This window comes from Podarcis pityusensis (genome assembly GCF_964106645.2).
Source record: "Podarcis pityusensis genome assembly, contig: HAP1_SCAFFOLD_410, whole genome shotgun sequence".
Classification (NCBI taxonomy): Eukaryota; Metazoa; Chordata; class Lepidosauria; order Squamata; family Lacertidae; genus Podarcis; species Podarcis pityusensis.
This window is the reverse complement of record NW_028293255.1, coordinates 1-18,801: the sequence shown is the minus strand read 5'-3', so window position 1 is coordinate 18,801 and position 18,801 is coordinate 1. Positions and strand designations below refer to the sequence as shown.

The following is an 18,801-nucleotide window of genomic DNA, read 5'->3' as shown; positions in this document are numbered from 1 at the left end:
CTTCCTGCTTGCGGGATCTAGACAGGAAACTCCCTTAGCTGCTAGCTTCCTGCTTGCGGGAAATAGACAGGAAACTGCTTTCTGCTTACAGGAAATAGACAGGAAACTCCCTTAGCTGCTAGCTTCCTGCTTGCGGGAAATAGACAGGAAACTGCTTTCTGCTTACAGGAAATAGACAGGAAACTCCCTTAGCTGCTAGCTTCCTGCTTGCGGGATCTAGACAGGAAACTCCCTGAGCTGCTAGCTTCCTGCTTGCGGGATCTAGACAGGAAACTCCCTTAGCTGCTAGCTTCCTGCTTGCGGGAAATAGACAGGAAACTGCTTTCTGCTTACAGGAAATAGACAGGAAACTCCCTTAGCTGCTAGCTTCCTGCTTGCGGGATCTAGACAGGAAACTCCTTTAGCTGCTAGCTTCCTGCTTGCGGGAAATAGACAGGAAACTCCCTTAGCTGCTAGCTTCCTGCTTGCGGGAAATAGACAGGAAACTGCTTCCTGCTTGCAGGAAATAGACAGGAAATTGATTTCTACTTGTGGCGAATAGACAGGAAATGCGGGGAATAGACAGGAAACACCTTGGAAATAGAGAGGAAATTGCCTGGAAATAGACAGGAAACTCCCTTAGCTGCTAGCTTCCTGCTTGCAGGATCTAGACAGGAAACTCCCTTAGCTGCTAGCTTCCTGCTTGCGGGAAATAGACAGGAAACTGCTTTCTGCTTACAGGAAATAGACAGGAAACTCCCTTAGCTGCTAGCTTCCTGCTTGCGGGATCTAGACAGGAAACTCCCTGAGCTGCTAGCTTCCTGCTTGCGGGATCTAGACAGGAAACTCCCTTAGCTGCTAGCTTCCTGCTTGCGGGAAATAGACAGGAAACTGCTTTCTGCTTACAGGAAATAGACAGGAAACTCCCTTAGCTGCTAGCTTCCTGCTTGCGGGATCTAGACAGGAAACTCCCTGAGCTGCTAGCTTCCTGCTTGCGGGATCTAGACAGGAAACTCCCTTAGCCGCTAGCTTCCTGCTTGCGGGAAATAGACAGGAAACTGCTTTCTGCTTGCAGGAAATAGACAGGAAACTGATTTCTGCTTGTGGCGAATAGACAGGAAATGCGGGGAATAGACAGTAAACACCTTGGAAATAGAGAGGAAATTGCCTGGAAATAGACAGGAAACTCCCTGAGCTGCTAGCTTCCTGCTTGCGGGATCTAGACAGGAAACTCCCTTAGCTGCTAGCTTCCTGCTTGCGGGAAATAGACAGGAAACTGCTTTCTGCTTACAGGAAATAGACAGGAAACTCCCTTAGCTGCTAGCTTCCTGCTTGCGGGATCTAGACAGGAAACTCCCTGAGCTGCTAGCTTCCTGCTTGCGGGATCTAGACAGGAAACTCCCTTAGCTGCTAGCTTCCTGCTTGCGGGAAATAGACAGGAAACTGCTTTCTGCTTACAGGAAATAGACAGGAAACTCCCTTAGCTGCTAGCTTCCTGCTTGCGGGATCTAGACAGGAAACTCCCTGAGCTGCTAGCTTCCTGCTTGCGGGATCTAGACAGGAAACTCCCTTAGCCGCTAGCTTCCTGCTTGCGGGAAATAGACAGGAAACTGCTTTCTGCTTGCAGGAAATAGACAGGAAACTGATTTCTGCTTGTGGCGAATAGACAGGAAATGCGGGGAATAGACAGTAAACACCTTGGAAATAGAGAGGAAATTGCCTGGAAATAGACAGGAAACTCCCTGAGCTGCTAGCTTCCTGCTTGCGGGATCTAGACAGGAAACTCCCTTAGCTGCTAGCTTCCTGCTTGCGGGATCTAGACAGGAAACTCCCTTAGCTGCTAGCTTCCTGCTTGCGGGAAATAGACAGGAAACTGCTTCCTGCTTGCAGGATCTAGACAGGAAACTCCCTTAGCTGCTAGCTTCCTGCTTGCGGGAAATAGACAGGAAACTGCTTCCTGCTTGCAGGATCTAGACAGGAAACTCCCTTAGCTGCTAGCTTCCTGCTTGCGGGAAATAGACAGGAAACTGCTTTCTGCTTACAGGAAATAGACAGGAAACTCCCTTAGCTGCTAGCTTCCTGCTTGCGGGATCTAGACAGGAAACTCCCTTAGCAGCTAGCTTCCTGCTTGCGGGATCTAGACAGGAAACTCCCTGAGCTGCTAGCTTCCTGCTTGCGGGAAATAGACAGGAAACTGCTTCCTGCTTGCAGGATCTAGACAGGAAACTCTCTTAGCTGCTAGCTTCCTGCTTGCGGGAAATAGACAGGAAACTGCTTCCTGCTTGCAGGATCTAGACAGGAAACTCCCTTAGCTGCTAGCTTCCTGCTTGCGGGATCTAGGCAGGAAACTCCCTTAGCTGTTAGCTTCCTGCTTGCGGGATCTAGACAGGAAACTCCCTGAGCTGCTAGCTTCCTGCTTGCGGGATCTAGACAGGAAACACCCTTAGCTGCTAGCTTCCTGCTTGCGGGATCTAGACAGGAAACTCCCTTAGCTGCTAGCTTCCTGCTTGTGGGATCTAGACAGGAAACTCCCTTAGCCGCTAGCTTCCTGCTTGCGGGAAATAGACAGGAAACTGCTTTCTGCTTACAGGAAATAGACAGGAAACTCCCTTAGCTGCTAGCTTCCTGCTTGCGGGAAATAGACAGGAAACTGCTTTCTGCTTACAGGAAATAGACAGGAAACTCCCTGAGCTGCTAGCTTCCTGCTTGCGGGATCTAGACAGGAAACTCCCTGAGCTGCTAGCTTCCTGCTTGCGGGAAATAGACAGGAAACTGCTTTCTGCTTGCAGGAAATAGACAGGAAACTGATTTCTACTTGTGGCGAATAGACAGGAAATGCGGGGAATAGACAGGAAACACCTTGGAAATAGAGAGGAAATTGCCTGGAAATAGACAGGAAACTCCCTTAGCTGCTAGCTTCCTGCTTGCGGGAAATAGACAGGAAACTGCTTCCTGCTTGCAGGATCTAGACAGGAAACTCCCTGAGCTGCTAGCTTCCTGCTTGCGGGAAATAGACAGGAAACTGCTTCCTGCTTGCAGGATCTAGACAGGAAACTCCCTTAGCTGCTAGCTTCCTGCTTGCGGGAAATAGACAGGAAACTGCTTTCTGCTTACAGGAAATAGACAGGAAACTCCCTGAGCTGCTAGCTTCCTGCTTGCGGGATCTAGACAGGAAACTCCCTGAGCTGCTAGCTTCCTGCTTGCGGGAAATAGACAGGAAACTGCTTTCTGCTTGCAGGAAATACACAGGAAACTGATTTCTGCTTGTGGCGAATAGGCAGGAAATGCGGGGAATAAACAGTAAACACCTTGGAAATAGAGAGGAAATTGCCTGGAAATAGACAGGAAACTCCCTTAGCTGCTAGCTTCCTGCTTGCAGGATCTAGACAGGAAACTCCCTTAGCTGCTAGCTTCCTGCTTGCGGGAAATAGACAGGAAACTGCTTTCTGCTTGCAGGAAATAGACAGGAAACTGATTTCTGCTTGTGGTGAATAGACAGGAAATGCGGGGAATAGACAGGAAACTCCCTTAGCTGCTAGCTTCCTGCTTGCGGGAAATAGACAGGAAACTGCTTCCTGCTTGTGGTGAATAGACAGGAAACACCTTGGAAATAGAGAGGAAATTGCCTGGAAATAGACAGGAAACTCCCTTAGCTGCTAGCTTCCTGCTTGCGGGATCTAGACAGGAAACACCCTTAGCTGCTAGCTTCCTGCTTGTGGGATCTAGACAGGAAACTCCCTTAGCCGCTAGCTTCCTGCTTGCGGGATCTAGAGAGGAAACTCCCTTAGCTGCTAGCTTCCTGCTTGCGGGAAATAGACAGGAAACTGCTTCCTGCTTGCAGGATCTAGACAGGAAACTCCTTTAGCTGCTAGCTTCCTGCTTGCGGGAAATAGACAGGAAACTGCTTTCTGCTTACAGGAAATAGACAGGAAACTCCCTTAGCTGCTAGCTTCCTGCTTGCGGGATCTAGACAGGAAACTCCCTGAGCTGCTAGCTTCCTGCTTGCGGGATCTAGACAGGAAACTCCCTGAGCTGCTAGCTTCCTGCTTGCGGGATCTAGACAGGAAACTCCCTTAGCCGCTAGCTTCCTGCTTGCGGGAAATAGACAGGAAACTGCTTTCTGCTTACAGGAAATAGACAGGAAACTCCCTTAGCTGCTAGCTTCCTGCTTGCGGGATCTAGACAGGAAACTCCCTGAGCTGCTAGCTTCCTGCTTGCGGGAAATAGACAGGAAACTGCTTTCTGCTTGCAGGAAATAGACAGGAAACTGATTTCTACTTGTGGCGAATAGACAGGAAATGCGGGGAATAGACAGGAAACACCTTGGAAATAGAGAGGAAATTGCCTGGAAATAGACAGGAAACTCCCTTAGCTGCTAGCTTCCTGCTTGCGGGAAATAGACAGGAAACTGCTTCCTGCTTGCAGGATCTAGACAGGAAACTCCCTGAGCTGCTAGCTTCCTGCTTGCGGGAAATAGACAGGAAACTGCTTCCTGCTTGCAGGATCTAGACAGGAAACTCCCTGAGCTGCTAGCTTCCTGCTTGCGGGAAATAGACAGGAAACTGCTTCCTGCTTGCAGGATCTAGACAGGAAACTCCCTGAGCTGCTAGCTTCCTGCTTGCGGGAAATAGACAGGAAACTGCTTCCTGCTTGCAGGATCTAGACAGGAAACTCCCTTAGCTGCTAGCTTCCTGCTTGCGGGAAATAGACAGGAAACTGCTTCCTGCTTGCAGGATCTAGACAGGAAACTCCCTGAGCTGCTAGCTTCCTGCTTGCGGGAAATAGACAGGAAACTGCTTCCTGCTTGCAGGATCTAGACAGGAAACTCCCTGAGCTGCTAGCTTCCTGCTTGCGGGAAATAGACAGGAAACTGCTTTCTGCTTACAGGAAATAGACAGGAAACTCCCTGAGCTGCTAGCTTCCTGCTTGCGGGATCTAGACAGGAAACTCCCTGAGCTGCTAGCTTCCTGCTTGCGGGAAATAGACAGGAAACTGCTTTCTGCTTGCAGGAAATAGACAGGAAACTGATTTCTACTTGTGGCGAATAGACAGGAAATGCGGGGAATAGACAGGAAACACCTTGGAAATAGAGAGGAAATTGCCTGGAAATAGACAGGAAACTCCCTTAGCTGCTAGCTTCCTGCTTGCGGGAAATAGACAGGAAACTGCTTCCAGCTTGCAGGATCTAGACAGGAAACTCCCTTAGCTGCTAGCTTCCTGCTTGCGGGAAATAGACAGGAAACTGCTTTCTGCTTACAGGAAATAGACAGGAAACTCCCTGAGCTGCTAGCTTCCTGCTTGCGGGATCTAGACAGGAAACTCCCTGAGCTGCTAGCTTCCTGCTTGCGGGAAATAGACAGGAAACTGCTTTCTGCTTGCAGGAAATAGACAGGAAACTGATTTCTACTTGTGGCGAATAGACAGGAAATGCGGGGAATAGACAGGAAACACCTTGGAAATAGAGAGGAAATTGCCTGGAAATAGACAGGAAACTCCCTTAGCTGCTAGCTTCCTGCTTGCGGGAAATAGACAGGAAACTGCTTCCTGCTTGCAGGATCGAGACAGGAAACTCCCTTAGCTGCTAGCTTCCTGCTTGCGGGAAATAGACAGGAAACTGCTTTCTGCTTACAGGAAATAGACAGGAAACTCCCTGAGCTGCTAGCTTCCTGCTTGCGGGATCTAGACAGGAAACTCCCTGAGCTGCTAGCTTCCTGCTTGCGGGAAATAGACAGGAAACTGCTTCCTGCTTGCAGGATCTAGACAGGAAACTCCCTTAGCTGCTAGCTTCCTGCTTGCGGGAAATAGACAGGAAACTGCTTTCTGCTTACAGGAAATAGACAGGAAACTCCCTTAGCTGCTAGCTTCCTGCTTGCGGGAAATAGACAGGAAACTGCTTCCTGCTTGCAGGATCTAGACAGGAAACTCCCTTAGCTGCTAGCTTCCTGCTTGCGGTAAATAGACAGGAAACTGCTTCCTGCTTACAGGAAATAGACAGGAAACTCCCTTAGCTGCTAGCTTCCTGCTTGCGGGAAATAGACAGGAAACTGCTTCCTGCTTGCAGGATCTAGACAGGAAACTCCCTTAGCTGCTAGCTTCCTGCTTGCGGGATCTAGACAGGAAACTCCCTGAGCTGCTAGCTTCCTGCTTGCGGGAAATAGACAGGAAACTGCTTTCTGCTTGCAGGAAATAGACAGGAAACTGATTTCTACTTGTGGCGAATAGACAGGAAATGCGGGGAATAGACAGGAAACACCTTGGAAATAGAGAGGAAATTGCCTGGAAATAGACAGGAAACTCCCTTAGCTGCTAGCTTCCTGCTTGCGGGAAATAGACAGGAAACTGCTTCCTACTTGCAGGATCTAGACAGGAAACTCCCTTAGCTGCTAGCTTCCTGCTTGCGGGAAATAGACAGGAAACTGCTTTCTGCTTACAGGAAATAGACAGGAAACTCCCTTAGCTGCTAGCTTCCTGCTTGCGGTAAATAGACAGGAAACTGCTTCCTGCTTGCAGGAAATAGACAGGAAACTCCCTGAGCTGCTAGCTTCCTGCTTGCGGGATCTAGACAGGAAACTCCCTGAGCTGCTAGCTTCCTGCTTGCGGGATCTAGACAGGAAACTCCCTTAGCTGCTAGCTTCCTGCTTGCGGGATCTAGACAGGAAACTCCCTGAGCTGCTAGCTTCCTGCTTGCGGGAAATAGACAGGAAACTGCTTCCTGCTTGCAGGATCTAGACAGGAAACTCCCTTAGCAGCTCGCAGCTAAGGGAGTTTCCTGTCTCTTCCCCGCAAGCGGAAAAGTAGCAGCTCAGGGAGCTTCCTCTCTACTTCCTGCCCCCATTTCCCCACCCACCTCGTCCCCGCGCCAGTTCCCTCCGGGGTCCTCTCCTCCGGCGCCCGGGTCCATCTCGTCCGCTTCCTCCGAGGCCGAGAAGGGGTCCAGGTCCGGCGGCGGCGGCGGCGGCAGGGCTGCGGAAAGATCCGGAAACTTTCAGACGGGTTCCGGGTTCGAATCTCCCCAAGTCCCGCCCCCCCAATTTGGGGGGACTTACCAGGCGCGGCCAATAGGAAGAGGAGAGGCGGGAGCAGCAGCAGCAGCAACATGGCTGGGAATCCCCTCTGGCGGGGTTCCGGAAGGAAGTGATGTCATAAGGCCTGGGTGTGATGTCAGAAGGTCCAGGAAGTGTGATGTCAGAAGGTCCAGGAAGTGAGGGGGCGGGGCCTGGGGGGGGTTCAATCAATATTGAAATTGATTTCCATATGTTTGATTTTCAATGTTATTTCATATTTAATAATGGTTTATGAAAGAAGAGTTTAATAAGAGTTTATTAAATGAACTATTTAATAATTGAAGAATTGAAACTATTTAAGAGTTTATTAATAATCGACCTTTCTGGATATGATTATTCTTAATATTTGTAATGTACCGATAAGGATAGTGTCATTATCTGCGTATCTTTATTATTATTATTAATATTATTATTATTATTATTAATAATAATAATAATAATAATAATATTAATATTTGTAATGTACCTATAAGGATAGTGTCATTATCTGCATACCTTTATTATTATTATTATTATTACTACTACTACTACTACTTGTAATGTACCTATATGGAGATCAGTATTACTATCTGCATATCTATATTATTATTATTACTTGTAATAATAATATTATTTCATATTTATTAATAGCTTAATAACTTGTAATCGACCTTTCTGGATATTATTATTATTATATTATTATTATTAATATTTGTAATGTACGTATAAGGATAGTGTCATTATCTGCATATCTTTATTATTATTATTATTATTATTATTATTATTATTACTACTAGTAGTACTTAGAATGTACCTATATGGATATCAGTATTATTATCTGCATATTATTATTATTTTTATTATTATTATTATTATTATTATTACTTGTAATGTACCTATATGGATATCAGTATTATTATCGGCATATTATTATTATTATTATTATTATTATTATTACTTGTAATGCACCTATCTGGATATTAGTATTATTATCTACATATTATTATTATTATTATTATTATTATTATTATTATTACTTGTAATGCACCTATCTGGATATTAGTATTATTATCTGCATATTATTATTATTATTATTATTATTATTATTATTGCAAATTGTAATCTACCATTCTTTCTTTTTCCTTTCTTTCCTGTCTCCCATCCTTTCCATTTTTCCCTTTCCCCTCCTTTCCCCGCATGGGAACCGTAGCGTCCCCAAACGGACGGCGCCCAGTGGATCTCCCGGACCCACTGGATCTCTCCCACCCGCGCCTCTCGCACCCGGCGGATCTCTTGCACCCAGAACTTCAGTTCCCGGCTTTGGAGGAAAAAAACCAGGCGCTCTGCTTGTGAACAAAGAGCTTTCTTGCATGGGTGCAAAAGATCCACTGGGTGCGAGGGATCCACTGGGTGCTACAGTTCCCATAAAATCCATTTGTTGGCAAGTCTCTGTTGCAAATAAATAGCTTTATGGCGTGGGAATTGTAGCGTCCCCAAACAGGCTGCACCCAGTGGATCTCCCGCACCCAGTGGATCTCTCCCACCCGCGCCTCTCGCACCCGGCGGATCTCTCGCACCCAGAACTTCAGTTCCCAGCCATGGAGAGAGAAGCCAGGCGCTTTGCTTGCAAAGAGATCGCTTTAGTGCGTGGGAACTGTAGCATCCTCAAACGAACATCCCCCAGTGGATCTCTAACACCCAGTGGATCTCTCACACCCGGCGCTTTGGTTCCCGGCCTTAGAGGGGAAAACCAGGCGCTTTGCTTGTGAATAGATAACTTTATCGTGTGGGAATTATAGTGTCCCAAACGGACGGCACCCAGCGGATCTCTCGCACCCAGTGGATCTCTCGCACCCGGTGGATCTCTCGCCCCCGGCGCTTCGGTTCCCAGCCTTGGAGGAAAAAACCGGGCGCTTTGCTTGTGAATAAATAACTTTGTTGTGTGGGAACTGTAGCGTCCTCAAACGGATAGCACCCAGTGGATCTCTCGCACCCAGTGGATCTCTCCCGCCCAGCAGATCTCTCGCACACAGCGCTTCATTTCCCAGTGGGGAAAACCCGGGCGCTTTGTGGCAAAGAAGTAACTTTATTGCCTGGGAACCGTAGCGTCCCCAAACAGATCTCTCGCGCCAGTGGATCTCTCGCACCCAGTGGATCTCTCCCACCCAGCAGATCTCTCGCACACAGCGCTTCATTTCCCAGTGGGGAAAACCCAGGCGCTTTGTTGCAAAGAAGTAACTTTATTGCCTGGGAACCGTAGCGTCCCCAAACAGATCTATCGCACCAGTGGATCTCTCGCACCCAGTGGATCTCTCGCACCCGGCGCTTCAGTTCCCAACCTTGGAGAGAAATAAACAGGCTCTCCTTGACATGCAAACAAATCAACTTGATTGTGTGGGAACCGTAGCGCCTCTTGCACCTCGCTTGTGAACAAATAGCTTTCTTGGGTGGGTGCGAAAGATCCGTTGGGTGCGAGGGATCCACCGGGTGCGTGGGATCCACTGGGTGCTACAGTTCCCATAAAATCTATCTGTTGGCAAGTCTCTGTTGCAAATAAATAACTTTATGGCGTGGGAATTGTAGCGTCCCCAAACAGGCTGCACCCAGTGGATCTCTCGCTCCCGGCAGATCTCTCCCACCCGCGCCTCTCGCACCCGGCGCTTCAGTTCCCAGCCTTGGGGGGAAACCAGGCGCTTTGCGTGTGAACAAAAAGCTTTATTGCATGGGAACTGTAGCGTCCCCAAACGGATGGCGCCCAGTGGATCTCTTGCACCCGGCGGATCTCTCACACCTGGCGCTTCAGTTCCCGGCCTTGGAGGAAAAACCAGGCGCGTTGCTTATGAACAAATAGCTTTCTTTTGTGGGAATTGTAGCACCCCCAAATGGATGGCGCCCAGTTGATCTCTCGAACCTGGCGCCCAGTGGATCTCTCGCCCCGCGCCTCTTGCACCCGGCGCTTCAGTTCCCAGCCTTGGGGGGGAAACCAGGCGCTTTGCTTGTGAACAAAGAGATTTATTGCGTGGGAACCGTAGCGTCTCCAAACGGATGGCACCAAGTGGATCTCTCGCACCCGGTGGATCTCTCACACCCGGCGCTTTGGTTCCCGGCCTTAGAGGAAAAAACTAGGCGCTTCGGTTCCGAACAAATAGCTTTATTGCGTGGCACCTTAGCGCCCTCAAACGGACGGCGCCCAGTGGATCTCTTGCGCTCAGTGGATCTCTCACACCCGGCGCTTCAGTTCCCAGGGGGAAAGCCAGGCGCTTTGCTTTTGAACAAATATCTTTCTTGTGTGGGAACTGTAGCACCCCCAAATGGACGGCGCCCAGTGGATCACTCGAACCTGGCACCCAGTGGATCTCTCGCCCCGCGCCTCTTGCACCCGGCGCTTCAGTTCCCAGCCATGGAGAGAGAAACCAGGCGCTTTGCTTGCAAAGAGATCGCTTTCGTGCGTGGGAACTGTAGCATCCTCAAACCAACATCACCCAGTGGATCTCTCACACCCAGTGGATCTCACACCCAGTGGATCTCTCACACCCGGCGCTTCAGTTCCTGGCCTTGGAGGAAAAAACCAGGCGCGTTGCTTATGAACAAATAGCTTTCTTTTGTGGGAGTTGTAGCGCCCTCAAACGGACGGCACCCAGTGGATCTGTCGCACCCAGTGGATCTCTCACACCCAGTGGATCTCTCACACCCGGCGCTTTGGTTCCCGGCCTTAGAGGAAAAAACTAGGCGCTTTGCTTCCGAACAAATAGCTTTATTGCGTGGCACCTTAGCGCCCTCAAACGGACGGCGCCCAGTGGATCTCTCACACCCAGTGGATCTCTCACACCCGGCGCTTCAGTTCCTGGCCTTGGAGGAAAAAACCAGGCGCTTTGCTTATGAACAAATAGCTTTATTGTGTGGGAACTGTAGCACCCTCAAACGGATGGCACCCAGTGGATCTCTCACACCCAGCAGATCTCTCACACCCAGCGCTTCAGTTCCCAGGGAAAAAGCCTGGCGCTTTGCTTTTGAACAAATATCTTTATTGCCTGGGAACTGTAGCACCCCCAAATGGAGGGCGCCCAGTGGATCTCTCGAACCTGGCGCCCAGCGGATCTCTCGCCCCGCGCCTCTTGCACCCGGCGCTTCAGTTCCCAGCCATGGAGAGAGAAACCAGGCGCTTTGCTTGCAAAGAGATCGCTTTCGTGCGTGGGAACTGTAGCGTCCTCAAACGAACATCACCCAGTGGATCTCTCACACCCAGTGGATCTCTCACACCCAGTGGATCTCTCACGCCCAGTGCTTTGGTTCCCGGCCTTAGAGGGGAAAACCAGGCGCTTTGCTTGTGAAGAGATAACTTTATCGTGTGGGAATTATAGTGTCCCAAACGGACGGCGTCCAGTGGATCTCTCGCACCCAGTGGATCTACCGCACCCAGTGGATCTCTCGCCCCCGGCGCTTCAATTCCCAGCCTTGGGAGGGGGGGGGGAACCAGCGCTTTGCTTGTGAACAAATAGCCTTATTGCGTGGGAACCGTAGCGTCCCCAAACAAACAGACCCAGTGGATCTCTCACAGCCAGTGGATCTCTCGCACCCGGCGCTTCAGTTCCCGGGGCAAAAAACCCCAAGGCGCTTGACTTGCAAAAAGGGAACTTTATTGTGTGGGAACCGTAGCACTCTCAAACGGGCAGCACCCAGTGTATCTCTCACACCCAGTGGATCTCTCGCACCCAGTGGATCTCTCACACCCGGCGCTTCAGTTCCCAGCCTTGGAGGAAAAGCCAGGCGCTTTGCTTGTGAATAAATATCTTTCTTGTGTGGGAACTGTAGCACCCCCAAATGGACGGCGACCAGTGGATCTCTCGAACCTGGCGCCCAGTGGATCTCTCGCCTCTCGCACCTGGCGCTTCAGTTCCCAGCCATGGAGAGAGAAACCAGGCGCTTTGCTTGCAAAGAGATCGCTTTAGTGCGTGGGAACTGTAGCATCCCCAAACGAACATCACCCAGTGGATCTCTCACACCCAGTGGATCTCTCGCCCCCAGTGGATCTCTCGCACCCGGCGCTTCAGTTCCCAGCCTTGGGGGGGAAACCAGGCGCTCTGCTTGTGAAGAAAGAGATTTATTGCGTTGGAACGGTAGCGTCCCCAAACGGACGGCACCCGGTGGATCTCTTGCGCCCAGTGGATCTCTCGCACCTGCGCCTCTCGCACCCGGCGTTCAATTCCTGGGGAATTATTGCTTGTGAATAAATAACTTTATTGCGTGGGAACCGTAGCGTCCCCAAACAGATCTCTTGCGCCAGTGGATCTCTCGCACCCAGTGGATCTCTCACCCCCCCGGCGCTTCAGTTCCCAGCCTTGGAGGAAAAAACCAGGCGCTTTGCTTGCGAATAAATACCTTTATTTCCTTCCCTTTCCTCCTTTCCCTTCCTTTCCCCCTCCTCCTTTCCCTTTCTTTCCCCTTCCTCCTTTCCCTTTCTTTCCCCTTCCTCCTTTCCCTTTCTTTCCCCTTCCTCCTTTCCCTTTCATCCCTTTTCCCTTTCTTTCCCCTTCCTCCTTTCCCTTTCATCCCTTTCCCCTTTCTTTCCCCTTCCTCCTTTCCCTTTCACCCCTTTTCCCTTTCTTTCCCCTTCCTCCTTTCCCTTTCATCCCTTTTCCCTTTCATCCCCTTCCTCCTTTCCCTTTCATCCTTTTTCCCTTTCTTTCCCCTTCCTCCTTTCCCTTTCATCCCTTTTCCCTTTCTTTCTCCCTCCTCCTTTCCCTTTCTTTCCCCTTCCTCCTTTCCCTTTCATCCCTTTTCCCTTTCTTTTTTTCTTTCTTTCTCCCTCCTCCTTTCCCTTTCATCCCTTTTCCCTTTCTTTCTCCCTCCTCCTTTCCCTTTCTTTCCCCTTCCTCCTTTCCCTTTCATCCCTTTTCCCTTTCTTTTTTTCTTTCTTTCTCCCTCCTCCTTTCCCTTTCACCCCTTTTCCCTTTCTTTCCCCTTCCTCCTTTCCCTTTCATCCCTTTTCCCTTTCATCCCCTTCCTCCTTTCCCTTTCATCCTTTTTCCCTTTCTTTCCCCTTCCTCCTTTCCCTTTCATCCCTTTTCCCTTTCTTTCTCCCTCCTCCTTTCCCTTTCTTTCCCCTTCCTCCTTTCCCTTTCATCCCTTTTCCCTTTCTTTTTTTCTTTCTTTCTCCCTCCTCCTTTCCCTTTCATCCCTTTTCCCTTTCTTTCTCCCTCCTCCTTTCCCTTTCTTTCCCCTTCCTCCTTTCCCTTTCATCCCTTTTCCCTTTCTTTTTTTCTTTCTTTCTCCCTCCTCCTTTCCCTTTCACCCCTTTTCCCTTTCTTTCCCCTTCCTCCTTTCCCTTTCATCCCTTTTCCCTTTCTTTTTTTCTTTCTTTCTCCCTCCTCCTTTCCCTTTCACCCCTTTTCCCTTTCTTTCCCCTTCCTCCTTTCCCTTTCATCCCTTTTCCCTTTCTTTCCACTTCCTCCTTTCCCTTTCACCCCTTTTCCCTTTCATCCCCTTCCTCCTTTCCCTTTCACCCCTTTTCCCTTTCTTTCCCCTTCCTTTTTTCCCTTTCATCCCTTTTCCCTTTCTTTCTCCCTCCTCCTTTCCCTTTCTTTCCCCTTCCTCCTTTCCCTTTCAGGGAAAAAGAAGGAAAAAAAAGAAGAAAAAGAAGAAAAAAGAAGAAAAAAGAAGAAAAAGAAGAAAGAAGAAGAAAAAAAGAAGAAAAAAGAAGAAGAAAGAAGAAAAAAAAGAAAAAAGAAGAAAAAAAGAAGAAAAAAGAAGAAAAAAGAAGAAGAAAGAAGAAAAAAAGAAGAAAAAAGAAGAAAAAAAAGAAGAAAAAAGAAGAAAAAAAGAAGAAGAAAAAAGAAGAAAAAGAAGAAAAAAGAAGAAAAAAGTAGAAGAAAGAAGAAAAAAAGAAGAAAAAAGAAGAAAAAAGAAGAAAAAGAAAAAAAGAAGAAAAAGAAGAAAAAAGAAAAAAGAAGGAAAAAAAGAAAAAAAAGAAGAAGAAAGAAGAAAAAAAGAAGAAAAAAGAAGAAAAAAGAAAAAAGAAGAAGAAAGAAGAAAAAAGAAGATAAAGGAGGAAAAAGAAGAAGAAAAAGAAGAAAAAAGAAGAAAAAAGAAGAAAGAAGAAAAAAAGAAAAAAAAGAAAAAAGTGAAAAAAGAAGAAAAAGAAGAAAAAAGAAGAAAAAAGAAAAAAAAGAAGAAGAAAAAAAGAGAAAAACTTTTTACCACTTTCCCTTTCTTCCCTTTCCCTTTCTTTCCCCTTCCTCCTTCCTTTCACTTCCGGTCCCCGCAGTTCCATTTCGCGTCCGCTCTCCCGCTTCGACCCGGAAGCGGAACCTTCTCCTCCGCGCATGCGCCAAACCGACGACGCTCGCTGAACGTACGTGAGGCGACGTCGTCGACGTCGGTCGCGATGACGCAGCAAGGGGCGGCGCTCCAGAGCTACAACAACGAGCTGGTCAAATGTGAGGCGAAGTTTCGGCCAAGCTCGCTACTCGAGCTCAGGCTCCGGCGGAGGGAGTAGGCCGCGTTGCTAGGGCGAAGGCGGCGTCGCTAGGGGAAGCGCGGCGGGGATTGGCTGGGGAGGGAGGGAGAAGGCCAATGGGAGAGGGCGAGGGGAAGGCCGAGCGTTGCTATTGGCCGAGCGGCGTGAGGGGCGGAGACGTATGAAGGCCGTGCGTCGGGACTAGGCCGCGTTGCTAGGGCGAAGGCGGCGTTGCTAGGGAAAGCGCGGCGGGGATTGGCTGGGGAGGGAGAAAGAAGGCCAATGGGAAAAGGGCGAGGGGAAAGGCGAGCGTTGCTATTGGCCGAGCGGCGTCTGAAGGAGGTGCGAAGCGACTAGGCCGCGTTGCTAGGGCGACGAGAGAGAGCGAGAAGGGGATTGGAGGGGGAAAGCCAATGGGAGAGGGCGAGGGGAAAGGCGAGCGTTGCTATTGGCCGAGCGCTTGGAAGGGGCGGGCGCAGGCGTGAGGGCGATGACGCCGACGCCGGAGGGAGCGCGGCGCGGATTGGTTGGCGGAGGAGAGAGAAGGCCAATGGGAGGGATGGCGGGAAATTCGAGCGTTGCTATTGGCCGCCTGGCTCGAAGGGGGCGGAGGCGCGGGTGTACGCGCGTTCCTATTGGCCGCGTGGTTTGACTGGGCGTGGAAGGACGCGCGTTGCTATTGGCCGCGCGGCGTGAGGGGCGTATACGTTTGACTGTCGCCGAGTTGCTATTGGACAAGCTGGTTCAGGAGCTTGAACTATTATTATTATTATTATTAAATCTTAATATTATTATTATTATTATTATTATTTATTATTATTATTATTCCTAATTCCCCAGGCAGTGAGGACCTTATTCTGATTATTACTATTATTACTTTTATTATTATTATTATTATTATTATTATTATTATTATATCTCATTATTATTATTATTATTATTATTATTATTATTATTATTATTATTAAATCTCATTATTATTATTATTATTATTAAATCTCATTATTATTATTATTATTATTATTATTCCTAATTCCCCAGGCATTGAGGACCTTATTCTTATTTTTACTATTATTACTTTTATTATTATTATTATCATTATTAAATCTCATTATTATTATTATCAATATTATTATTATTATTATTATTAAATATTATTATTATTATCATTATTATCATTATTATTTATTATTATTATTCTTCCTAATTCCCCAGGCATTGAGGACCTTATTCTTATTATTACTATTATTACTTTTATTATTATTATTATTATTATTATTATTATTAAACCTTATTATTATTATTATTATTATTATTATTATTCTTCCTAATTCCCCAGGCATTGAGGACCTTATTCTTATTATTCTTATTATTACTTTTATTATTATTATTATTACTATTACTATTATTATTATTATTATTATTATTAAATCTCATTATTATTATTATTATTAAATCTCATTATTATTATTATTATTATTATTATTATTAAATCTCATTATTATTATTATTATTATTATTATTATTATTATTATCATTATTATTATTCCTAATTCCCCAGGCATTGAGGACCTTATTCTTATTATTACTATTATTACTTTTATTATTATTATTATTATTATTAAATCTCATTATTATTATTATTATTATTATTAAATCTCATTATTATTATTATTATTATTATTATTATTATTATTATATCTCATTATTATTATTATTATTATCAATATTATTATTATTATCATTATTATTATTACTATTATTCTTCTTCTTCCTAATTCCCCAGGCATTGAGGACCTTATTCTTATTATTACTATTATTACTTTTATTATTATTATTATTATTATTAAATCTTATTATTATTATTATTATTATTATTAAATCTCATTATTATTATTATTATTATTATTATTATTATATCTCATTATTATTATTATTATTATTACTATTATTCTTCTTCTTCCTAATTCCCCAGGCATTGAGGACCTTATTCTTATTATTACTATTATTACTTTTATTATTATTATTATTATTATTAAATCTTCTTCTTCTTCTTATTATTATTATTATTATTAAATCTCATTATTATTATTATTATTATTCTTCCTAATTCCCCAGGCATTGAGGACCTTTCCCTCAAACGGGACGAGCTGAGCAAGCAGATCCGCCAGGAGGAAGAGGAAAAAGCCAAACTCCAGAACGACATCCGGGTTTTGACGGACAAGCTGTCGCGCGTCAACGAGAGCCTGGCGCGGAAAATGGCGTCCCGCAACGAGTTCGACCGGACCATCGCCGAGACGGAGGCGGCCTACATGAAGGTGGGGAGGGGAATCAGAATAATAATAATAATAATAATAATAATAATAATATTAAAGAAAATAATAATAATTAATAATAGTAATAAGAATAATAAATAATAATAATAATATAATAATAATAAATAAATAAATAAATAAATAATACCATCGCCGAGATGGAGGCGGCGTACATGAAGGTGGGGAGGGGAATCAGAATAATAATAATAATAATAATAATAAAATATTAAAGAAAAGAATAATAATTAATAATAATAATAATAATAATAATAGTAATAATAATAAATAATTGTTAAAGAAAAGAATAATAATTAATAATAAGAGTAATAGAAATAGTCATAATAAATAATTGTTAAAGAAAAGAATAATAATTAATAATAATAATAATAGAAATAGTAATAATAAATAATTGTTAAAGAAAATAATAATAGTAATAGTAATAATAAATAATTGTTAAAGAAAATAATAGTAATAGTAATAATAATAATAAATAATTGGTAAAGAAAATAATTATTATTATTAATAATAATAATAATAATAATATAATTATTAAAGAAAATAATAATAATTAATAACAATAATAATAGAAATAGTAATAATAAATAATTGTTAAAGAAAAATAATAATAGTAATAGTAATAATAAATAATTGTTAAAGAAAATAATAGTAATAGTAATAATAATAATAAATAATTGGTAAAGAAAATAATTATTATTATTAATAATAATAATAATAATAATAATATAATTATTAAAGAAAATAATAATAATTAATAACAACAATAATAGTAGTAATAATAATAAATAATTGTTAAAGAAAATAATAATAATTAATAATTATAATAGTAATAGTAATAATAAAAAAATAATTGTTAAAGAAAATAATTAATAATAATAATAGTAATTGTAATAATAATAATAAATAATTGGTAAAGAAAATAATTATTATTATTAATAATAATAATAATAATAAAGAAAATAATAATAATTAATAACAACAATAATAGTAGTAATAATAATAAATAATTGTTAAAGAAAATAATAATAATTAATAATTATAATAGTAATAGTAATAATAAAAAATAATTGTTAAAGAAAATAATTAATAATAATAATAGTAATTGTAATAATAATAATAAATAATTGTTAAAGAAAATAATAATAATAGTAATAGTAGTAGTAGTAATAATAATAATAATAATAATAATAATAATAATAAATAATTGTTAAAGAAAATAATAATAATAGTAATTGTAATAATTGTTAAAGAAAAATAATAATAATTAATAATAATAGTAATAGTAATAATAATAAATAATTGTTAAAGAAAATAATTAATAATAATAGTAATAGTAATAATAATAATAAATAATTGTTAAAGAAAATAATAATAATTAATAATAGTAATAAGAATAATAATAAATAATTATTAAATAACAATAATAATAATAATAATACTAAATTAAATAATAAATATGAAGGTTCGACCGGACCATCGCCGAGACGGAGGCGGCGTAGATGAAGGTGGGGAGGGGAATAATAATAATAATAAAAAAAATAAAAGTTATTAAAGAAAATAATAATAATTAATAATAGTAATAAGAAGAATAAATAATAATAATAATAATAATATAAACTATAATAATAAATAAATAAATAAATAAATAATACCATCGCCGAGACGGAGGCGGCGTAGATGAAGGTGGGGAGGGGAATAATAATAATCATAATCATAATCATAATAATAATAAAATAATTAGTAAAGAAAATAATAATAATTAATAATAGTAATAAGAATAAGAATTAATAATGAAATAATAATCATCATAATAATAATAAAATAATTATTAAAGAAAAGAATAATAATTAATAATAGTAATAAGAATAAGAATTAATAATGAAATAATAATAATAATAAAAATAAAAATAAATAATAATAATAATAATAATAATAATAATAATAATAAAATAATTATTAAAGAAAATAATAATAATTAATAATAAGAATA

General features: G+C 42.9%; 2 protein-coding genes across 7 annotated transcripts in view; one reads left to right on the top strand and one right to left on the bottom strand.

Moving 5' to 3' along the window:
* LOC308469176 (uncharacterized protein) overlaps nt 1–14,523 on the bottom strand; it is a 33,747-nt gene extending 19,224 nt beyond the window's left edge. For all 6 annotated transcript variants that reach the window (XM_081024520.1, XM_081024516.1, XM_081024518.1 and 3 more), the window contains exons 1-3: nt 14,378–14,523; nt 7,026–7,195; nt 6,827–6,942 (exon numbers count right to left, since the gene is read on the bottom strand). In XM_081024520.1, the coding sequence (XP_080880646.1) occupies nt 6,827–6,942; nt 7,026–7,077 (168 nt within the window). In that variant the 5' untranslated portion in view covers nt 7,078–7,195; nt 14,378–14,523. The remainder of the gene's footprint in view (nt 1–6,826; nt 6,943–7,025; nt 7,196–14,377) is intronic.
* On the top strand, nt 6,926–16,796 carry SSNA1 (SS nuclear autoantigen 1; the record flags this gene model as incomplete). Its single annotated transcript, XM_081024514.1, has 3 exons — nt 6,926–6,938; nt 14,404–14,458; nt 16,597–16,796. Coding segments are annotated over exons 2-3 (252 nt in total), but the record flags the coding sequence as incomplete, so codon positions are not given.
* Between the last annotated feature and the right edge of the window lie 2,005 nt (nt 16,797–18,801).